The sequence below is a fragment of the Drosophila ananassae genome, chromosome 3L (assembly GCF_017639315.1).
Source record: "Drosophila ananassae strain 14024-0371.13 chromosome 3L, ASM1763931v2, whole genome shotgun sequence".
NCBI classification, from domain to species: domain Eukaryota; kingdom Metazoa; phylum Arthropoda; class Insecta; order Diptera; family Drosophilidae; genus Drosophila; species Drosophila ananassae.
In genome coordinates, this window is record NC_057929.1 from 8444398 (window position 1) to 8463222 (window position 18825).

Consider the following 18825-nt stretch of genomic DNA (forward strand, 5'->3'; position numbering starts at 1 on the left):
GTGTATGGGTGTGGTGTGTGCCACTCGATTGCCATTAAACTTTATCTTACAGGATATTTGGCAGAAATCCTGTTTTAAATTGTTGCACAAACTTCCTTGTGTGATGTTATTTGAGGCTTACAGGATGCAAGGTGTTGCACTAACAGGACTTTAAAGCTTAACCGATGAAATAAAGAAGGTGAAAGGATAGGAATAGAATAGACATCCTTTTTTAGTAAATTTTTATTTCCAGTGTTTGGTTAGTGGGCTAGTCCTGGCCAAATACATATATTATCCAGCTAACTGAAATTTATGCAAACTACTGGCTAGAACTTTTTCTATTATTTAATTAGCTATTGCCACACGGCATGGCCCCTAAAAGTATGCCACACACATGTGCAAGAAATCAGAAATCAGGGCTTCCAGACTCCGCCTCTTTCATGTCGTCTTGTTTTACGGCCATTGTTATGTATTCAACTATTTTGCATTTAATCATTTTTTAGATGGCGCTGCGACCGACCCCTTTGTACGCCATTTGCATCGCAGCTGGCGACGACATTACATACTCGTCCTGAACATGCAACTACGATTGCGATTTCTCCGTAGTGGCAGCGACAGCGGCAGTGGCGACAAGCAGCGACTATGCACTGCGGAAATGAAAACAATATCCATTTCCATTGTACCTTTTTATTCGGTGTATATGCATACATATACATACGGAATGAAGGGCCGCAAAAAAAGCGCAACGTTGGCCATGAGGGAGTCCTGTCGCTGGCATTTTCCCACGGGCCTATGGGCCCAGAATAGAGCACTCGCATATACACATACATATAGCCAGAATACACTCATAGCTTGGCTGAGGACTTGGCTTGGCTTTAACTGTAACTCCCACTCACATATCATTGCCCAATGTGGCTCAGAGATGGTGGTTTAGCTTTGGGTTTTAAAGGATAAAGAAGCAGTTCTCTGAATAAAAAGTAAAATAGATAAACAAATAATAAAGAAAATAATCAAGCTGGCTTACTAGTTAGTTTAGATACATGAGAATCGCAGAGAAAGGCATCTGTTTTTTTGTTTTATTTTTAATTTCCTGAAACTATGGCCTGAAAAAAGCCAAGAGCTGTGGGCCATCACTGACCACTCGACATTGACTGGCGCTTATATGGCATGAATGCTATTCCACCTTCACACACGGTGGGAGGTGTTCTGGTTTGCATGTGTGTGTGTGTGCGTTTGTGGGGGCGTTCGTGTGGGGGTGTGCGTGCAACAAGTTGAAATCTGCTACACTCATGCATAATGGAGGCAGACGCGAATCCGAGCCAGAAAAGTGAGCAAAACTATTGGGAAACTGTCTCCACTATGCTTGGCACTATACTCTGCCTCCCACGCTTTTTACCTTTTGCATGTGTTGCTCTTTCTTTTGTTCGTCCTTGGAGTGGGGGATTGGCAGGCGATTGGGCGATGATTGTCTATTGAATTGAATTTGAGAGCCATCCTAATGCCGTTGTTGTTGGCGTCGTTGCAGGTGCAGGCGTCGCCTCTAAGCGCCACTTGATGCCAACGTGACACACAAAAGGGAATCTATTTGAAAAGGCAATTGACTGGAGAAGAAGGAGGCAACTAGAGCAGCGATGACACTGACGCAACCACCAACCAGATGACGTGTGAGACGTGGAGCAGAAGGAACAGGAATAGGAACAAGGACTGGAGCCATATCCAACCGATGATCAACGTGATGCAAATAGGCGCCAAAAACCGGAGCAACAGGAGTAACAGGAGCAACAACCACCAACCACCAGAGTCGGAGTCAGAGTCGGAGCCAGTGGAGGCCGTTAAGACACTCTCAACTCGACATGGCGGATGCGGACGATAGCAAGAGTGGAAGTGGTGCCAGTGGCAGCGGCAGTGGTCGGGGGAGTGGCGAACTGCAGCTGCTGACCAAGCTGGACAAGGCCGTCTCCACCAACGATGTGCTGCTCGATCTCCAGCGAGCCCTCACCTACGAGGCCGTCTTCTCCACCTTGGTGGAGCACAAGATGCAAGCCCTCAAGCGGGACTACGAGGAGCACAAGCGGGCCAAGCGGCGCAAACGGAAGTCCATTGGCCGGATCTTCCTTCCGCGCAAGATCTTTGGCAGTCGCCGCTCCTGCTCCAGTCGGGAGGACACCCCGCCCCTGCCAGTGCCTGCAGACGGAGAAGCCCCCAAGCCGCAATCCCCGCCAGCGACAAGTAGCAGCAGTAGCCTCAAGTCCAAGGCCCGGACAAAAGCAACGCCCAAGACCAGGGCAGATGACATTGAAGTGGCTTCGGGTTCGGTGGCTAGTGTACCTAGAGCCCAACCCAAGCCGAGGCCGGAGACTCTGGAGGATAGTCTGGCCAGCACTTTGAGCAATTCTTCGGGCCCTGGCATTGCACGGCAGCACAGACACAGCCACAGCCTTTTGGTCAGGGCCCAGACCCACACACCAGCCCGGGACCGGGAGGGAGATAACGACGCAACGCGACGATCCACTAGCTCCGAGGAGACGGAGATCCGGTCGAAGAGCCAGCACCTGGCCAAACATTCCACAACGATTAACGGCGAGTCGGAACTACTGCCCCCGGCCTCCGGATACGACAATACCTCGACGACTGCCACAGCCACTGCCACGGGCGGCGGAGGCGGAGTGCTGCACAGCTCCACCTTGGCGGACGACAGTCTGACGGCCTCGATGCGTGGCAGCCTGGAGAGCCTCTCCTACAGCAGCTCCCGGTGCACCGTCAGCTTCGGCGGGGCGGAGATTATGGCAGTTTCCGGACTGGACGCAGAGGCGCGGGAACGAGCCCGACTGGCCAAGCGACTTCGCATCCTGGAGGCCAAGTCGATTAGTGCCCAGTGCAGCCCAATCTTTCCCCGGCATGTGGTGCGATCATTTCCGCTGCAGTCGCCACAACAGGCAGTAAGTATTATTGCTAATAGTCCTTATCTAACCAATAAACGCTAATCCTTCTCCTTCATTTAATCCTCAGCGCATGCACATCAATGTTCCCTCCAGCCTGGCCTCCAAACCGCAGCCGCCAGTGCAGCAGCTGCCCCATGTGGCATTGGACATCGAAACCCTGCCGGCGCCCCTTCCTCAGCGAAGGCGCCTGCTGCCCAAACAGATATCCTATACGGATAGTGGAGCAGATTCGGGGGCAGGAGGCGGAGTCGGTGTGGCAGGAGCGGAGGCGTACTCGCGCTACTTCTCCCGCCAAAACACCTCGGAGGATAGCGCCAATGTGACGGTGAGCACGGTTCTGGCCCAAAGCGACTCGCAATCGTTGCATGCCCCGCCCAGCTACGCGAATACGCCCCCCGGCCCGGGGATAAGGGACCAGGAGAGACGCAAATCGAGAAGCACGGGGCTGCTAGCAGTGCGACCCCAAGTCCCAGTGGATCCCCATACCGTAGTGATACCCATAGAGGGAGCAGAGCGGCCAGAGCGCGGAGCCAGGTCTCTGGTGGCCGAGAAGCTGCACCGCATGACCTCCACGTCGACGGGGTCCAGTGTGGCGGCCACCACGGGCTGCTGCAGTGCAGCCAAGCCCAAGGAGCGGACCGGTGAGCCTTTCAGGCCGACACTGCCCTCCTCGGCGGCAACAACAACGGCCCAGAGTACTGGGAGCGACGATGAGTACCGTCGCCGGAAGCGGAAGTACAGTAAGTCCACTCTCTCTCGAGGACTCTCCAATTATTCGGCTTACTTATCCCATTTGTTATTTTTTCCATCAGAGAGACATCATCGCTGCTCGGATCCCGCCTTGGTCTATCCCTCGCCCAGCGGTCTCCAGCATTATGTGCACGTGCTTGGCATCAATCCGGATACTCAGCAGCCCATGTAAGTCCTGCCGGAAAGGAAAGAGAGGGGCTATAAGTAGAGAGAGAGAGGAAGGACGAGAAAGAAGGCTAGAGTGGTTTATTCTTTCGTCTTTTTAAATAAGATATGGGTTTCTCATTAAAGTATAGAGGACACAAATAGGACGCTTAAGTTCCCCCAATTGTCCTTTATCAGTAACTATCCTTTGACTTCAACGTTGCAAGTTACTATGTCCTTTCTCTCTTACTTCTCAAAAACAAATCAAAAGAAAATCAATCGTTTCTAGTTAACGTATCAAAATCACATCAAAAGACATTACTGCCTGCTAATGTAATTTATTATCCTTTTGCAGACAATGCCCTTACGGCGAGGACTCGCCCTGCGACCTGCAGCTGGACATGGACATGGACCTGGACACAGATGCCGATAAAATCGACGACCTTGAGCAGATGGTCCCCAGTGGTCATCAGCGGCATCGCCGAAAGCATCGGTGAGTGCCTTTAATGGCTAACCCCTCCTGTGCTCCTGCTGTTCCGCCTCCTTGTGGATATCCTTTAAATCCTTTCAGGCAGCAAGACATAGTGGCCTTGGCCAAATCGGCTTGAGTTGAGAAATGATCGGAGGCAACATAAATAATAGCGTATTTTGGGGGTAAGATGGCGGGCCCTACTGATGGATGAATGGTGGCTCGGTTCCGGACAGGCTGGACATTTTGGACAGTTCGAATAGGTGCAGGGGCTGAACAAAAGCCCACCGTGTCCTTGGGCTGCACTAATAAATGTCCTGCCGATTGGCGGTGTGTTGCCGATTTGCGATTGCGTTTGCGTTTGCCATTGCCGTTGCCCAATATGTCCTAATGCGCTGGTCCTTGCCGCCACCGTTCCAATTTTCCCCGTCCGGCGAAGCTGGCGGGAGGATGGTGACGTTGAGCAGACAAAAATTGATTGACAAGCTTTGTGCGATTCACGTTGGGTCTGGTGGCAGGTGGCAGGCTGTGGCAGGCAGGAGGCAGGTGGCAGGACGAGGCGGAAATAGGAGATGGTTCGGGTGGGCGGACTGTGTACAGTACAATGGCATTGAATGTCAGCAGCCCGATGTCTGATGTTGTTTCTACTGCCGTTGCTCTTTTTTTCTGTTTTTTTTTTTTTTTTGCGTCCCTACCATTGCCTGAAGCAACTTCCGTTGCAAAAATTGAGCCATGTTGTTGTTGCAAGGATGTAGGCAGTGGAGTAGGTAGCGGCTGCAGGGGAAATTGCGGCAGCTTTGTAATGCGGAAGTTTTGCAAAACCCAAACGGAAATAGAGCAAATATGTTTAAGCTTCTGTTGCAGGTATGAGCTGGCATATGTGGCAAGCAGCAGAGGGCGGGCGGGGCGGGGAGCGAATCCCTAACCTGAACAGATTAATGTGCAAAATTTCTGCCAGAAATAATCGTTAAATGGCATTTGGAGCTATGAACAGTTGCCAAAACTAAAGCAATTTCCTTTCCAAAAAGGTTTTAGTTATGAATTCGATACTAGTATTTAGTATTTGTATTTAAAACCTAAATTAATAAGAGTTTATAAGTCACTATATCATTAAAATATATTATTTATTTTTATATTTGACAGCCATCGCCACAAAAAACGACATCGGCACAAAAAACCCAAAATTCTAGTACAGGACTTGGACACAGAGGTTGTTAAGGTGAGTACTTCCTAAAAATATTGTTAGCAATCCTAGCTAATTGGTCTATAATCCACTAGGTGATCGATCCTCACGATCTGTCACAGCGTGCACGCTGGACAATAATTGCCACCGCCTGCCTGCTGTTGCTCATGTGCCTCATGTTGATTGGAGTTACTCTCCGTATGGCTCCGATCATCGACGATATGGGTAAGTCCTTAAGAAGAAGAATTCTAAACAGAGCGAATCATTAAGTGTTTTGTATCCAAAAATGCTTCTACCCAGCTAAATTACAGTATCTTGTGTACCCTGCTTGCATTGCAGTCCCCCAAAATTCCCATCTCAGTTTTAGCTTTTAAGCGTAACTCTCTAATGGAACAAGTTATTAGGTCTTATACAAAGTGCGCCTCGTTATTATCCTTGAATCGTTGCAGTTGTGAGAAAAAACATTGTAAATACGCCATACTCTGTAGGCACACATGTATTTGATATAGACATTGTACATAATTAGTAATATCCAGTAATCAGCATTGCAATATTCCATAATAAGACCCAATAGATAAAGATGACGATCACATATCTAATGCCATGTGTATTGTGTTTTGTTTCGTTATATTTCAACTTTAGAAGACCTAAAGAAATGTAAGTACAAGCACAAAAACAATGTTTAAACTTGGTGTAGTTCTGCAAAAAAAAATACAAATGCTAGTTGAGTTTTTTTTTATAATATATGTATTTAATTATAGTTAAGTCAGTTTGCAGAGTTAACCGAACCGAGTTTATGTTATGGATGTGTTTTTTAAAAGTTCTTTGGACATCCCACGTTTTTGGAGACTGTCCTGTGTTGGCCGAAAGCTTTTCTGTAGTGTTATGGAGAGCTTTCCCAAAGCTTTAATATCCTGTAAGCTTGTGTTATATTAGCCTTTTCCAGGACACATCTTTAAGTTTTTGGGAAATATTACTAAGCTTTTGAGTTGGTTTTTTGTGGGGGACATTTTTGAGACAGCTTTTTGGGGATGTTTCAGAACTGGAAGCTTTCCGGTTTTCACTCAAACTCAATGCCCTACCTCCTGCCCCCCACAGGACACTCCATCCTTTGCTGCTTACGCCTGCGTTTATGTGTGCCATTGTGTTGCATAACAACGCAGTAACGGACGCGGAACTAGGACAGTGTATCACATGTTGCATCTCGTACACAAACACAAACGCAAACAGTCCACCCAACATTGATTGTGTTTGTGTGTGTGTGCTGACTAGGAGGTGTGTGTGTTTTTGGCATAGATTTGCAAGCTGCTTGATTTGTGTTGTGTTGATTTTGATGGGCCACGACACTCGCCCCCAGCCCACTCATCATCCCATCCACACACACACCCCCTTCGTAATTATCAATCATCAATCATGCATGCCTTGGCTCACCTTCATTAGAGTAGAGTCGAGAAATAATTAGATGTTGATTAGAAGGAGTCTTTCAGCGCCAACCCAATGCCAGGCCCCACCACATAATGCAACGCCCCAACTCCTCCGCAGCTCTTTGTTTTAGCATCTCAACTGAAAGGCACTGGGATGTCAACAAGCAGCTGGGTCTCTCTCATGCCCGGCTCCTGGTTCTAGTTTCGCCTTTGAATTTACCATTTCTAGTCGTAGTTTATATACATATATACGTAATATTCCGGGTCCCCACCTCAAGCGCCTTTTCCAAGGCGACGCACTTAATCGGCACCAGCCACGCTGCTGGCATCACAATGGGGCTCAGACTCACCGCAGCGTGACAGGGCCTGGTTAAAACTAATTTGTGTGTTGGCTCGGTTTAGGTACAGTGGGCCTGGATAATCATAAGTCCGGAAAGGGAACCTAGTCGGCTAAAAGGACTCACGGAAATTCCTTAATGATGGAGCACATGAATATATATAATGTCCAGACTAATATATATGATTGATTGCTTAAGTTTTTCTATAAACAACTTTTGGGCCAACTTAAGGGAAAATATTTTGGCCATGGAAGTCTATAACTTTTCTTTAAGTTATTTATGATAAATTTGACATTTATGTAAGTATGTTTCTGGTTTCTTAAGCATAAGTGTAGGTGCACTGTATTATAAATAATCTTTAAAAACAAGAGCCTCGTGAATGAAGGATACTTATGTGACTAAATAAATCACAGTTCTTTCTTAACAAATCCTTTCTAAACGCCTCAGAATTTCCTTATAATTATTCTCAAGAATCATTTCCATTTTCCCAGAACTACTATCATACAGAAATAAGCATTTTGTCAAAATATTTACTTTCATTTAAAGACTCTGGTTTCCTGGTTACTGCATTTGGCATCACCAAGATTCCAAAGCAAATTCTTTATACCGATATGAAGGTGAAAATGGAAACTTTAATAAAGAAAATCTGAAACCACGACCTTGTCCATGAAAGTGCAGCCATAGCTCAGATAACGTAAGCAGGTATTCCATTTCTTGGTATCAACTTGCCACAAATATATATCGCAAGGATAAAAGCCAAAAGGATCTGGTTGCAAACGTTTTACCCACCGTCCATTAGATGGCGCTAACTGCGGCATGCACGAGCGCTTTTCCATGGCCAAAATGGCGGACAGGCGGGTGTTTCCTGTTCCTGGCTGCCTCCTTTCGTCCTCCCACACCGCCTGCGTTACAATTTCCTTTGCATCATCCCTGCTGGTGCATTCACAGCGAGTGCCGAGCAGAAAATGTGGAATGCAGCTATGCATTTCTTAAACCAAATCAGCGGCCATGACAAAGCAGCTCCGCAAACGCGTCCTGCATCGCTGGTGGAGTTGCTGGTGTGGCGGGGACCTGGTGTTTGTCTTTGTCTTGTGGCACTCGAAACAGGCCAAAAGAAAATTATCTCTCTCCTCCGCACAGTCCTCATCGTCCACCCGGCCATTTCCCGGCCATCTTGCAGCTGGGTATGACGTCGAAGGCGCTCTTGACTTCGACCCGGCCAAAAAGTTTTTCCACTATGCACACAATTTCCTCGGTTCCTCGGAAGAGTCACCAGTTTGTTGCTCTGCTGCTGGTATTTTGTTGCTCTCTTACTTTTGAGGCACTTGAAAAAATAAACAAATTATAAAATTGGTTGCTATTTAAGGAGGAATTAAAACAAACTTAGTACTATACTGTTTTTACATAAAAAAAACTTGGCATTTTGTAAGAAATTTAAACATTAAAGGTCTCCCGGAAAAAAAGAGCTTTATTCTGATTTCTTGAGAATTTGTATAAATAATAATAATCCACTTAGATATAAAGCATTGTTTCCAGTATTATGTCCGGGGCTATGTTGTTGCTGCTGCTGCTGGTTCTCTCCTTTGCCGCGTTGCAAGTTGCTGTTGTACCGCTCGGGGGCAGTAGCGGGTGTGTTGTCAGTTTTTGGGGGCTCTGTGGATCCGCGTGGATGCTCTTGTTGTTGTTTCATTACTTTGCGGCATAAAACAAATGCGCATAGTTGCCGTCAGTTATTATCCACTTGCAGCGGCACTTTGTGGCAGCCACCATGTCACCGGGAATACAGCAAGAATCATTCTCCATTCTTCCGCACCAACCACCAAACAACGCAGCATCAACAATGCGCCCCGTTGGCCAGAACGCGTTTTCTTTTGACTTTGGCTTAATCAACACGGCCACGTTACAGCGAGCCACAAAAGGCATTCCAATTGCCCAAGCCCCGGCCCAGGCCCAGGCCCAGGCCCAGGCTCAGGTTTACGCTTCAGCTCAGTTCCAGGACCCAGGCAAAGGACCTAGTCCATGGACAGACCATGTTCCATCCCCCAGCCCAGCCCCCACTCATACTCGGCCGCAAGTATTTCTGGGACCAAATTATTTTCATAGCTTTAGCTTAAAAGCTGAAAATGCCGCTATCCCTCTGGCGCTGGCAAAGAATTAAAAATATTTACAGTATTCCAAGTAAAACAAAACAAAAAAAAATATATAAAATATTATATATACATATATATAAAGGGAAAAAAATAACAAAAACAACGCACAAGAGGAACGCATAAAACTTGGACGAACATGAGACAAAGGAAATGTCATCTCTGTGTGTGGGGGAAGCGAGCGTGTGTGCTTTTCTGGTTTGCTTACCGCAAGTAGAGAAAAAATGCAAAGCATTCCAAACAAATATGATAAACCATAATTCCGCCCTCGCTTAGCCAACAACGGAGATATGGCCATGGACAAGGGTAATAGGTTAGGGAAGTTGAGTCGACTCGGCAAGTGGCGACTGGACCAGGGTGTGGCAGGACCAGAACTTTGTCATTCTCATTTTTGGCCAATTTGCGCAAAAACCACAGGCAAATATCGACAGCCCCACAAAGGCTTATGCCGTGGCCAGGGATTAAGACCGCCCGAACTTTTCATGATTAATGATGCTTTGAAAAGTTCGCATTTTCCCGCCCCAGCCCCAGCCTCTGCTCCTTAGTTCATCATCTATTCCAATTCCATTTCGACTCGCTTTTCTCGCTTTTCTCTCGGCGTGTGTTTGTTTCAGTCAACTGTCGGCAGTCGGCAGTCATCACATCATTTCAAAGCGATTTCCTTAATGATTTCCCGAAAGGTTCAGGTTGGTGGTTGTGCAGAGAAAAAAAATATAGATATTAGTTGGATATAGTTAGTGGGATTTGGGGAGAGGTTATATGACAAGAATATCATAAAATATGAAGAAATCTTTCACTAAAAAGGAGTATATCTTTAGCAACTTGTATAGGTTTTTTTTAAAGATGAGTGTTAGAATTTAAATATATTATATTTTTTAAAATTTTTACGCAATCTGCCCAATATTTGATCTACAATTCCACTATTTACCTACCCCTTCTTGTTGCATAGTTGATTTAATCCGCCAGAAGCTGCACTCACGAGTGTTTTTCCAGGATTTTCGAGTAATGCGCTTTTTATTAGACGAAAAGCCCTCTTGACTTAATTGCTAGCCTGGTCTGGCCTGGCCTGCTCTGGGTCAGCGAGGAAAAATGAATGGCAAAACACAGGACGGGCCAGAACGATTTTGGCAAGTTTCCCAGCCTGTTGGCGCCCAAAAATTAAATTGGCCATGTTTAAACAGCAAATTTGGGCAAAATTAGGCGGGCTTTTATAATCATTTAAGGGCTAGATTTTAGATGCTTTTGTTTTTCTTTTTTTTTCAATTTGGAAGAGGCCATGGCGGCAAGCAAAGGACTACCCAGAGATTTATTCAAATTCAGTTCGCCGGCCAAATGAGCCGAAGCCGAGACCCACGACCGCATTCATTTGAGGTGGGTGGATAACCGCCTAATACCCAGTAATAACCACTAGTCGAAAGTGGCGCACACAAAGTAAACCACCACCGACCAACCGCCCATTCATGGAGGCGAGTGGCCTCCACCTCGTGATACCCCCAACCAAATATGAAAGTCCATCAGTCTGAATCCGTAATGAGATGAGTGCAGCACGAACAACTTACGCAAATATTTGGCAATTATCTAGTTTCGGTTTTTGGTGGAAAATTTCCGAATACAAGAGCCACTAGGAGGACCAGGAGCCACTGGTCCACCAGTGGAATAAGGACCACGAATCTCTCTCAACAAAACATCCACACCGGCATTATTTTAATGACTGAACATTGCAGCAAATTAGTCAAAACAAAAAAGTTGGTGGTGCGAATAAGAGTGCCGGAAAAAGGAAACGAAAACCGGAATTCAGGGGAAATATGTGAATATTAAGTTCTCTAAGTTTAATTAAATGTGAGACTTAAATATGAGTTTAATTAAATATGAAGGGGTCTTTCAAGAGCCTTTATTCATGTTTCATAGGTTGAGTTATGGAATTAAGTTAAGTTATTCCAAATATAGAAAAAAGAAATTAGACACAAGCCATTATATTTATTTATTAACTATGAATAATAAAATATTAACTATATATTATAATAATCTAAAAACTGAATCTTAGCCAACTTGTACTCAAGCTAAGATACCCCAAGAAAGAACCGTCGCCATAAATGTTGACTGCCACATCCTTGTCCTGCCATCTCGGACAGATCCTGACGAGTGGGTGTTGTGAGTCGTAAGGGGAATGGACTGGGGAATGGGGGCGTGGCTGTGGAAAGTTAAATGGGCATCGGGCGTGTCAAAAGACAAACACCAAAACTGCTAGCTGCGGGTCTCTTTTTGTTTGAGTGTTTGTGTGCAAGTGTGCGAGTGTGTCCTGTCTCTGTTTGTCTAAATGCGAGTGCCTTTTAAATACTCATTACAAAATTAATTCGGGGAAAAGTTTTGATAAAAATCCTATTATAAACATAAATAAATAGGCAGAAAGGCAGGCAGGCCAGGCCAGAACAGGCCAGGCGGGCAGGCAGACCAGCCAGAAAGGACAAAGGCAGTGGCTGAGCAAACATTTCGTGAGTAACCAAACTGGAAACAGGGGCAGGTTTTGGGGGGTTTTTTAGTCAGCCCGAAACTGAGCCTGAGCCTGAGCTGGCAAGTGAAAGGTAGTGGCAAAGTCAAAGTCAAACAATGAGGCAGCCAGCTGTAAAGGACGAGAACTGAGACTTCATTAGTGCTCATCCACAATGTATGTATGCTGGTGTCGTCTTGGTCTTGGTCTGAAGCTGGTCCTTATACTCTGCCACCAGCCACCAGCCACCAGCCATCATATCCTTTTCATATCGTTTGTGGTGTTATGGGGTAGTCCTGCAATGAATATATGGCATTATACTTTCAGCGGTTTGCCGCTCACTTGCGGTTTATTCAGCGGCTATAGGCATTTTCAATATTCATATTTCGCCACGGCAGGCGCATTTATTACTCCGACAGTCGTTGGCAGAAGGCACTGAGAGAAAGCATTGGCAAGTTACTTGAGATATTTTAAAACTTGAGAGTGAAACAGATAAGATACTTGTGTTCCCCCCACTTTTTCCCCATCAAATGATATTTATTTTTAAGATTTGAATAGAAAGTTTTTTCGACTCACTCCACTTTCTTGGCCAAACTAGAGAGACTTTTGTTTCCTTTTTGGCCAAACGTTGGCAAAATTTAATCTCAAACTGAAACCGAAGACATTTTGCCAGTCAACGGTGGAAAATGTTAAGCGAAATTGCTTTGCCCGGCCATGCCCCCAAGGTGATTTGCATAGCACACAGGTGAGTGCAGGGGGCAAGTGGCATGTTCGGTGATGGTGGGAGGCGGAGTGCTATGGTTTGTTATAGAAAATGGGCACTGTCTGTCAAAGAATAGTGGCATATGTGTGCCGGCTATGTGTGCACAGTACGCTTCGAATTATAACAACGAACCAAAATAGAAAATCACGTTTGAATAATGAATAGTGTGTGCCCTGCCTAGACAAACTCGATCAAAATGTAATAATGGCAGAGTTAATTGCCTACAAGAGACGATTTTACGTATGAATCACCTCCAGATTGGGTTTATTTTGGGCAAAAGATTTGAAACAATGGATGTCTTTGGCGCCTGCACATTCTAATGAAATTGAAAATTGAAAATAAATTTCATAATTCATAAAATTGCCTTTTGACATCCCACGAAATCAATTATAGTTACCAATTTGTTGAATATTAAGTTAATCAGCGATTTAAAAACTTCGCACGCAATTACAAAATTATAAATCAAATCAAATTCGAGAATTCTACAAATCGAAAACAATTCCGTAGTGCAATTACAAAACTGGTAAACAATTTTACTACAAAAATTTTCCGACATTAACCTTAATTGCCGTTTGATTTATATCTCGACGATTTCGACAACTATAAAAACGCGAGACCAGCTCCGAATAAATCAGTTTTAAATTGAAAATGAAGCTGTTTGCATTCTTTGGTCTTGTTCTCCTCATTCTGGCTGTGGGATTGGTAAGAGCGAAGGCGTTTTCCGTTGCCCGTTTGGTCTAATCAGTGGCGCTTTTCCAGGCCCAGCTGCCCCAGCAGGTTGCCGGCCATGGCCAGAACACTCCCCCGCCGCCGCCTGGCCATGGCAATGGAAATGGTAACCAGCAGGGTGGACAAGGTCAAAACGGACAAAATGGACAAAACAATAATAATTAAATGAACACAACAAAAAATGTCTTTCGAGTAAAAAACACTTGACACTTAATTCTTGAATTAAATAAATAATTATTTCAGCAAATTGAAAGTCCAATAACTTGAACTCTATAAGGGGATTATGTGGGCGGCCTATTAGGAGACTGGATACTGGACTGGAAGAAGTGTGTGTTTTTTAGAGCTTTATTGTTTTGAAATTGTTACGAGTATTATAACCTCTTTATATTCATCTCATCCACGACTTTGTGTATTTCCACTCGGTCTGGGCCAACTTGGAGTTGGCAAACTTTATTAATAAAGTGCACAAATTATGAGCACCAGGCTCCTGCCATGGCTCATGCCGACACGGCCTGGAGGCCGGAGGAGCACGAGCAGGAGCAGGAAATGGGGCTAGATGGGTCCTACAAAGCAGTAACTTCTTCTCTAGCGACTTGTGTTCCACATTCAACATTTTGTGAAAATGCAAATGCTTATTATTTGAGCCAAAGGAGCTGTGCCGCCGGGCACAGTGAGTGCATAATTGCATTATGTCGGCCGGATTCTAAGGGAAGCAGAGCTAACCCTGTTTTTCGGGTTCTCTGCTGGGTCTCTGGGTCTAAGCCCATTTAATACCCCGCCCAGTACTGCCCCCAAAAACGTCCAACGTCAGAGTTCTCAAAGTCTAGCCCCCTGCTTCAGCAACTGCGATGCAGTCATGTGTGAATGCACCTCGGAAAATAACCGAAAAAGTTATGTTATCGCCATCAGTCATGGGATGTCAGGTTTCAAAAAAGGGAGTAGATAGCACCAGGAAAAATATTAAAACAACTATGTGTGTGATTAGTAGAGTTCGGATGCTCAGAAGGTAAGGCAGCTAATCCATAAAGATTTCTCAGGTAGCTATCAAAGTGCCTCCAAAAGTTCTGTCTCGTTGATACCTGGCATGTGAGACTCTAATCGAATTTCTAGATTAAACATTAGCCTCCTCCATTGTTGTGTTTATTTTTTCTCTCTGTTTTGAGGAGGAGAAACAAACGCGGCCTCAATTACCAAATGCTGATGAAAAGTTACAGCCAAGCTGAAAGGCGGAGAACGGCGAGGCGAAGCGCATTCCCTTTGTTCGATGGCAAAGTAATACATATCCCTCGTCATACATAATTTCCGCTGCGAAGGATATCCAATGTTCGGGTACGAGGACGCAGCACATCATCATCGTCAGGACACGGACGGAGTAGCGGAATGTGAGCCACTGGGCGTAGGCAAGCAAAACAAATGCAGCTTTCACTCGAAGCTCGAATCTCAATGCCAGGACATGAGCAACACGTGACGACACGAGGACGACTGCGGACGAGTGAGAACTGTGAGTTTCACTCGATTATTCGAGACTTTTGCAGGGCCAACAGCAGCCAAGGATGCGTCCAACATGTTGCTTCGCGCAACGATATCCCGTCGCGAGTGCAAACGAGAACAGGACACGAACAGGACGCAACGAACCTAGGCCGAACATAACCAGTTGCCGAAGGCGGAGCTTCACGAGCCGATGTCAGCCGAGCCGATGGATTTTTAGCCACGAACTGATAAAGCCGCAGCTACAGCTTCTCCAGGATGCCTGGCTGCTGGTCTACAGGATAGCCACTCGGTCAGTTGAACATTTTCCATGCTGTGATCAAGTTGTCTTTTCCTCTGAGCGCCGAGCGCTGTGCACGCCTTGGACTTGGAACGTTTCGAAATCGGGCTAAAGAAATATTCAAAAAAAATATATATATTCGAAAAATTTGAAAACCAAAAATAAAATAGTAGAAACCCAAAATAAGCTGTAAATTTAGTGCGTTTTTTCGAAAAAAAAACCTTAGAGGGTGTGTGTGAGCGTGTGTGTGGTAGTCTGAGGTTGCGAGTGTGTGATTGGTGGTGTGAGTGTGCGAGTGAGGCAAGTCTAAGTGGGCAGCGAAATTGTCGTGGCAGCCACTAAGGCGTGGCACACATCCAGTGCTCGGTGGGTGCGGCTATTTTCGACATGCACTTGTTGTGCCGTTGCTGTTGCCGTTGCCGTAGCCGTTGCAGTTGCAGTTGCAACATCCACTTGGCCAGGCGATAATTGCTTTCCACTGACTTGCCTCCTCGGCCATCAAGTTTCAAATTTCGAACCTAGAGTGCTCATGCTTGGTGCTCATTGCCTTTGCAGCTAGCAAACAAACCGCAAGATATAAAATCTACAACAAGACATCAAAAAATTGTGAAACGACGGACTGACTTACATGCATTTTATTAGTAAATAACAAAAAACCAAATATATATTAAAGCAACACAACTGAAAGATATCAATTCAATTGAAAACACCAATGAAAATAAACGCAAACCTGAAACAACAGCCGCAAACATTTTTGTAAAAACAAAAAAAAAATAAATGAAAATTCAATAAATACAAAAAGGTTTCCCCCGCCAAAGAAAAACAAAGAAAGAATCGACTGGACACCGAGGAAATGGCAATGGCAATGGTAATGGAAATGGAGTGATGAAAATCGCCAAATAAAATACATAAATAAATAAACAATGGTCAAAAGAATTCAATTAAAAGCAACAACGGCAAATTAAATGAGGCAAACTAATTAAAAGAGCCAGCCAGCAAACGTTTTCAAAAAATACCAACCAACAATATATATCCTACCGCAAAAATTCCAAACTATATATACGTCTATTGAGAACCGGAGGAGGAGAAATCGAAATCGGAGGGAAATGAAGTCGACAAAAGCACCCAAGTCCGGACTGGAACCCAAAATTGTAATGTACAACAAAAAATATATGATAAAAAAGACAGATTTACAAAATAATTGAATTCACAAAGCACACACTTTGCCACTAAAAAAAAACTCACACAAGCCAATCACACAAAGAAATCACAGACTCATGCGACATTGCAACAAGAAAATCGCCAAATCATTGAAATTCTTTGCTCGAAGAACTCGCAGATTCTACACAAATTCGATTTATTGAAGAAAAGTCATTTTTCAAATATATTCTGCGTTTTTTCTTGTCGCAAATCGCTTCTAAACAATTTCACATTTTCTGACTTTTAGCAAACGTCACACAATGGTATTTGTAATTTCCATATCATCAGAATTTATCCTGCAATCTTCCCTCACTCTGTATCTGTATCTGTATCTATTGTAGTATAATCACCATCACCAGTTTGCATCTTTTCTTGTGTGTCAAACTTTGAATTTTTATATCTGTGCATCTCCCAGATGTGCCAACGCATTGAGTCGAGCCAAGTTGAAATCCATAAAATATTATATTTTATCTATGTATGTCTATCTACTTAATCAGAAAAAAGTGTCCTTATGTTTAAAGCTTATTGATTTGCGAGCTTTTTAGAAAATTACTAATATTTAATTGCTGTAATTTAGACACTGTCGGGACCCATCTCGTCTAATGAATTATAATTTAATTATGCATAAAGTAATTGCAAATTGGAATTGGGGTTGTGTGGCTGCCACATCAATAATTTGAAATATGTAGCGAGTTTGTAAATAATGATAATTATGCGGTGATTATTTAATGAGGATTCCGAATACCTGTTACTGCCGCACTGAAATATGAATACAATTTATGACTTCATATGGAATTACAAAAATAAAGCCAGATGTAATAAATTAACGTATACTGGCAGGCTCCAGGTTTTACTTTCACAAAGTAAATCATACCAGTTTTTACTTCCTCTCTTAGAGTTGTAACACTAATACCCCTTTGAATATCAGGATTAATGTTTACAGTCCCTTATCCTTATGTACACTCATTAAAGTTGGTTTCAAATTTTCATAACATATCCTGAAATCTGCTCCGCAAAATCCCCAGAAATGAAGTTCCAGCAAATAAAGCCGAATCCTCTGGCCGCACATAAGTACGCCATATAATTTGCATAAGTGCTTGTCATGCATGTGGCATCGACTCAAGGGACCCCGTTAGCTGCAAGTTCAAGTGGGTCACACAAAATGCCATAAAAATGGGTTAGATGCCGAGGGGCGTAAATCAAAGTTGGCAAACTTTGCGACAAAAATAGACTAGACTAGATGCTAGATGGCTCTGACGGGGTCGGGAAGGTTCGGGTGAAAACAAGACGATTTGGACATTGTCCAAATTGTTGCCAATTAAGCGAGAAAAACAGTCAATAAAATACAGTAATCACGGAAGCTGTTTATACCCATGTTCATATCAATTGGCATCACGCACTCCACTCTACTCCAAAAAAAAAATTACTCTGAACTGGGGAGCAATTAAATTTGGATTTAACCGAATAAACAAGAAATTAAGTGGGAGTATTTTAATTAGCCAAATCCCTGTTTGGGACTGGAGTTGCGAGTTCGCTTTCCGTTCTAGTCACGTTCCATTGTTTGCCTATCCAGTGTGTGTGTGTCTCGGGGGGAGTGGGCCGAGGACGAGGCCTGCGCCAGGGCAGACCGTATTAATTAATGCATAGAAATGTGTATTTAAGCATATTTTAAAAATTAATTAATGTAATTTCTATTAAAACGGTTTCGCCTCTGTTTCTACCATTTTTCCCCCGTTTTCTCTCTTTCAACCTTCCATCAAGCCGCACAATTTTAATTAGAAAAGTTTCCCGGCCCGGCCCTGCACAGCCGCCTTGTATGTTTAACCGAAAAATATTACCTACATATACACATAAATATATACCTATAGAAACGGAAATACTTGCAAATATATGTACCTATATAGGAAAAGAAGGACTCTGCGGCAAACACATGACCGATGAGGGCGGGACACTTTTTGTGTTGCCTACTTTTCTGGGCGCCGCCGGGGTAACCGCCAAAGCGGATGAATTTCGTTTAATTTGCATTTGCGATTTGAATTTTGAATTCTCAATTCGGAATTCCATGAAAATGGAATACATATACATACATATGCTTGCTTTAGGGGGCATCAGCTTAAAGAAGTTTTTGTTCGATTATTAAGCATACGCCCTGTGGTACACTGACCACACAAAAATAAGAACAAAACACTGATGGGTGGTGATGAGTGGGAAAAGCAGTGCAGCAGTGAAAGTGCTGCCGGCAGTTTTATCTCTCGTTCGCCCCTGCTCCCTGCTCCCAGCTCCAGCCACGCCCACTTCGGCTGCCACTGCTGCCGGTGATGGAATTATTGTGTGCCCAACGAACCGCAAACAAATCTGTGCTTCTGCAATGCCCCCGCCTCCTCTATCTGGTTTTTAATACACATAAAATGGTGTATTCTGTTTTTATATATATATTTTTTTTATTTTTCTGTTCCGCCACTATTTTCAACTTGTGTCAGTGTGTGTGTGCGAGCGGGAGT

At 44.3% G+C, this 18825-nt stretch overlaps 2 protein-coding genes across 8 annotated transcripts in view; both read left to right on the forward strand.

Moving 5' to 3' along the window:
- Positions 1-18825, forward strand: part of LOC6495927 — a 70119-nt gene that overhangs the window by 12133 nt on the left and 39161 nt on the right. For 2 of the 7 annotated variants that reach the window (XR_004309919.2, XR_006507199.1), the window contains exon 1: positions 14525-16275. Coding sequence is in view for 1 of the 7 variants with exons in the window: in XM_032450897.2 (XP_032306788.1) it covers positions 1833-2918; positions 2989-3661; positions 3734-3839; positions 4171-4308; positions 5428-5503; positions 5563-5692 (2209 nt within the window). In the remaining 6 variants the exon portion in view is untranslated. Of the gene's footprint in view, positions 1-1504; positions 2919-2988; positions 3662-3733; positions 3840-4170; positions 4309-5427; positions 5504-5562; positions 5693-14524; positions 16276-18825 lie in introns of those variants that run through there. The other 5 variants (XR_006507201.1, XR_006507200.1, XM_032450897.2 and 2 more) reach the window with 4 other exon arrangements.
- Positions 13231-13603, forward strand: LOC6495928. The gene is made up of 2 exons (XM_001959833.4): positions 13231-13329; positions 13387-13603. The coding sequence occupies exons 1-2, from the start codon at positions 13276-13278 to the stop codon at positions 13519-13521; spliced, it is 189 nt and encodes a 62-aa protein (XP_001959869.1). The 5' UTR covers positions 13231-13275; the 3' UTR covers positions 13522-13603.

Bases quoted from the DNA above. Each gene is read 5' to 3' on its own strand.
- LOC6495928 (XM_001959833.4), top strand. From the start codon at position 13,276: ATGAAGCTGTTTGCATTCTTTGGTCTTGTTCTCCTCATTCTGGCTGTG. The intron at 13,330-13,386 runs GTAAGAGCGAAG...GCGCTTTTCCAG, and splicing joins TCATTCTGGCTGTGGGATTG to GCCCAGCTGCCCCAGCAGGT.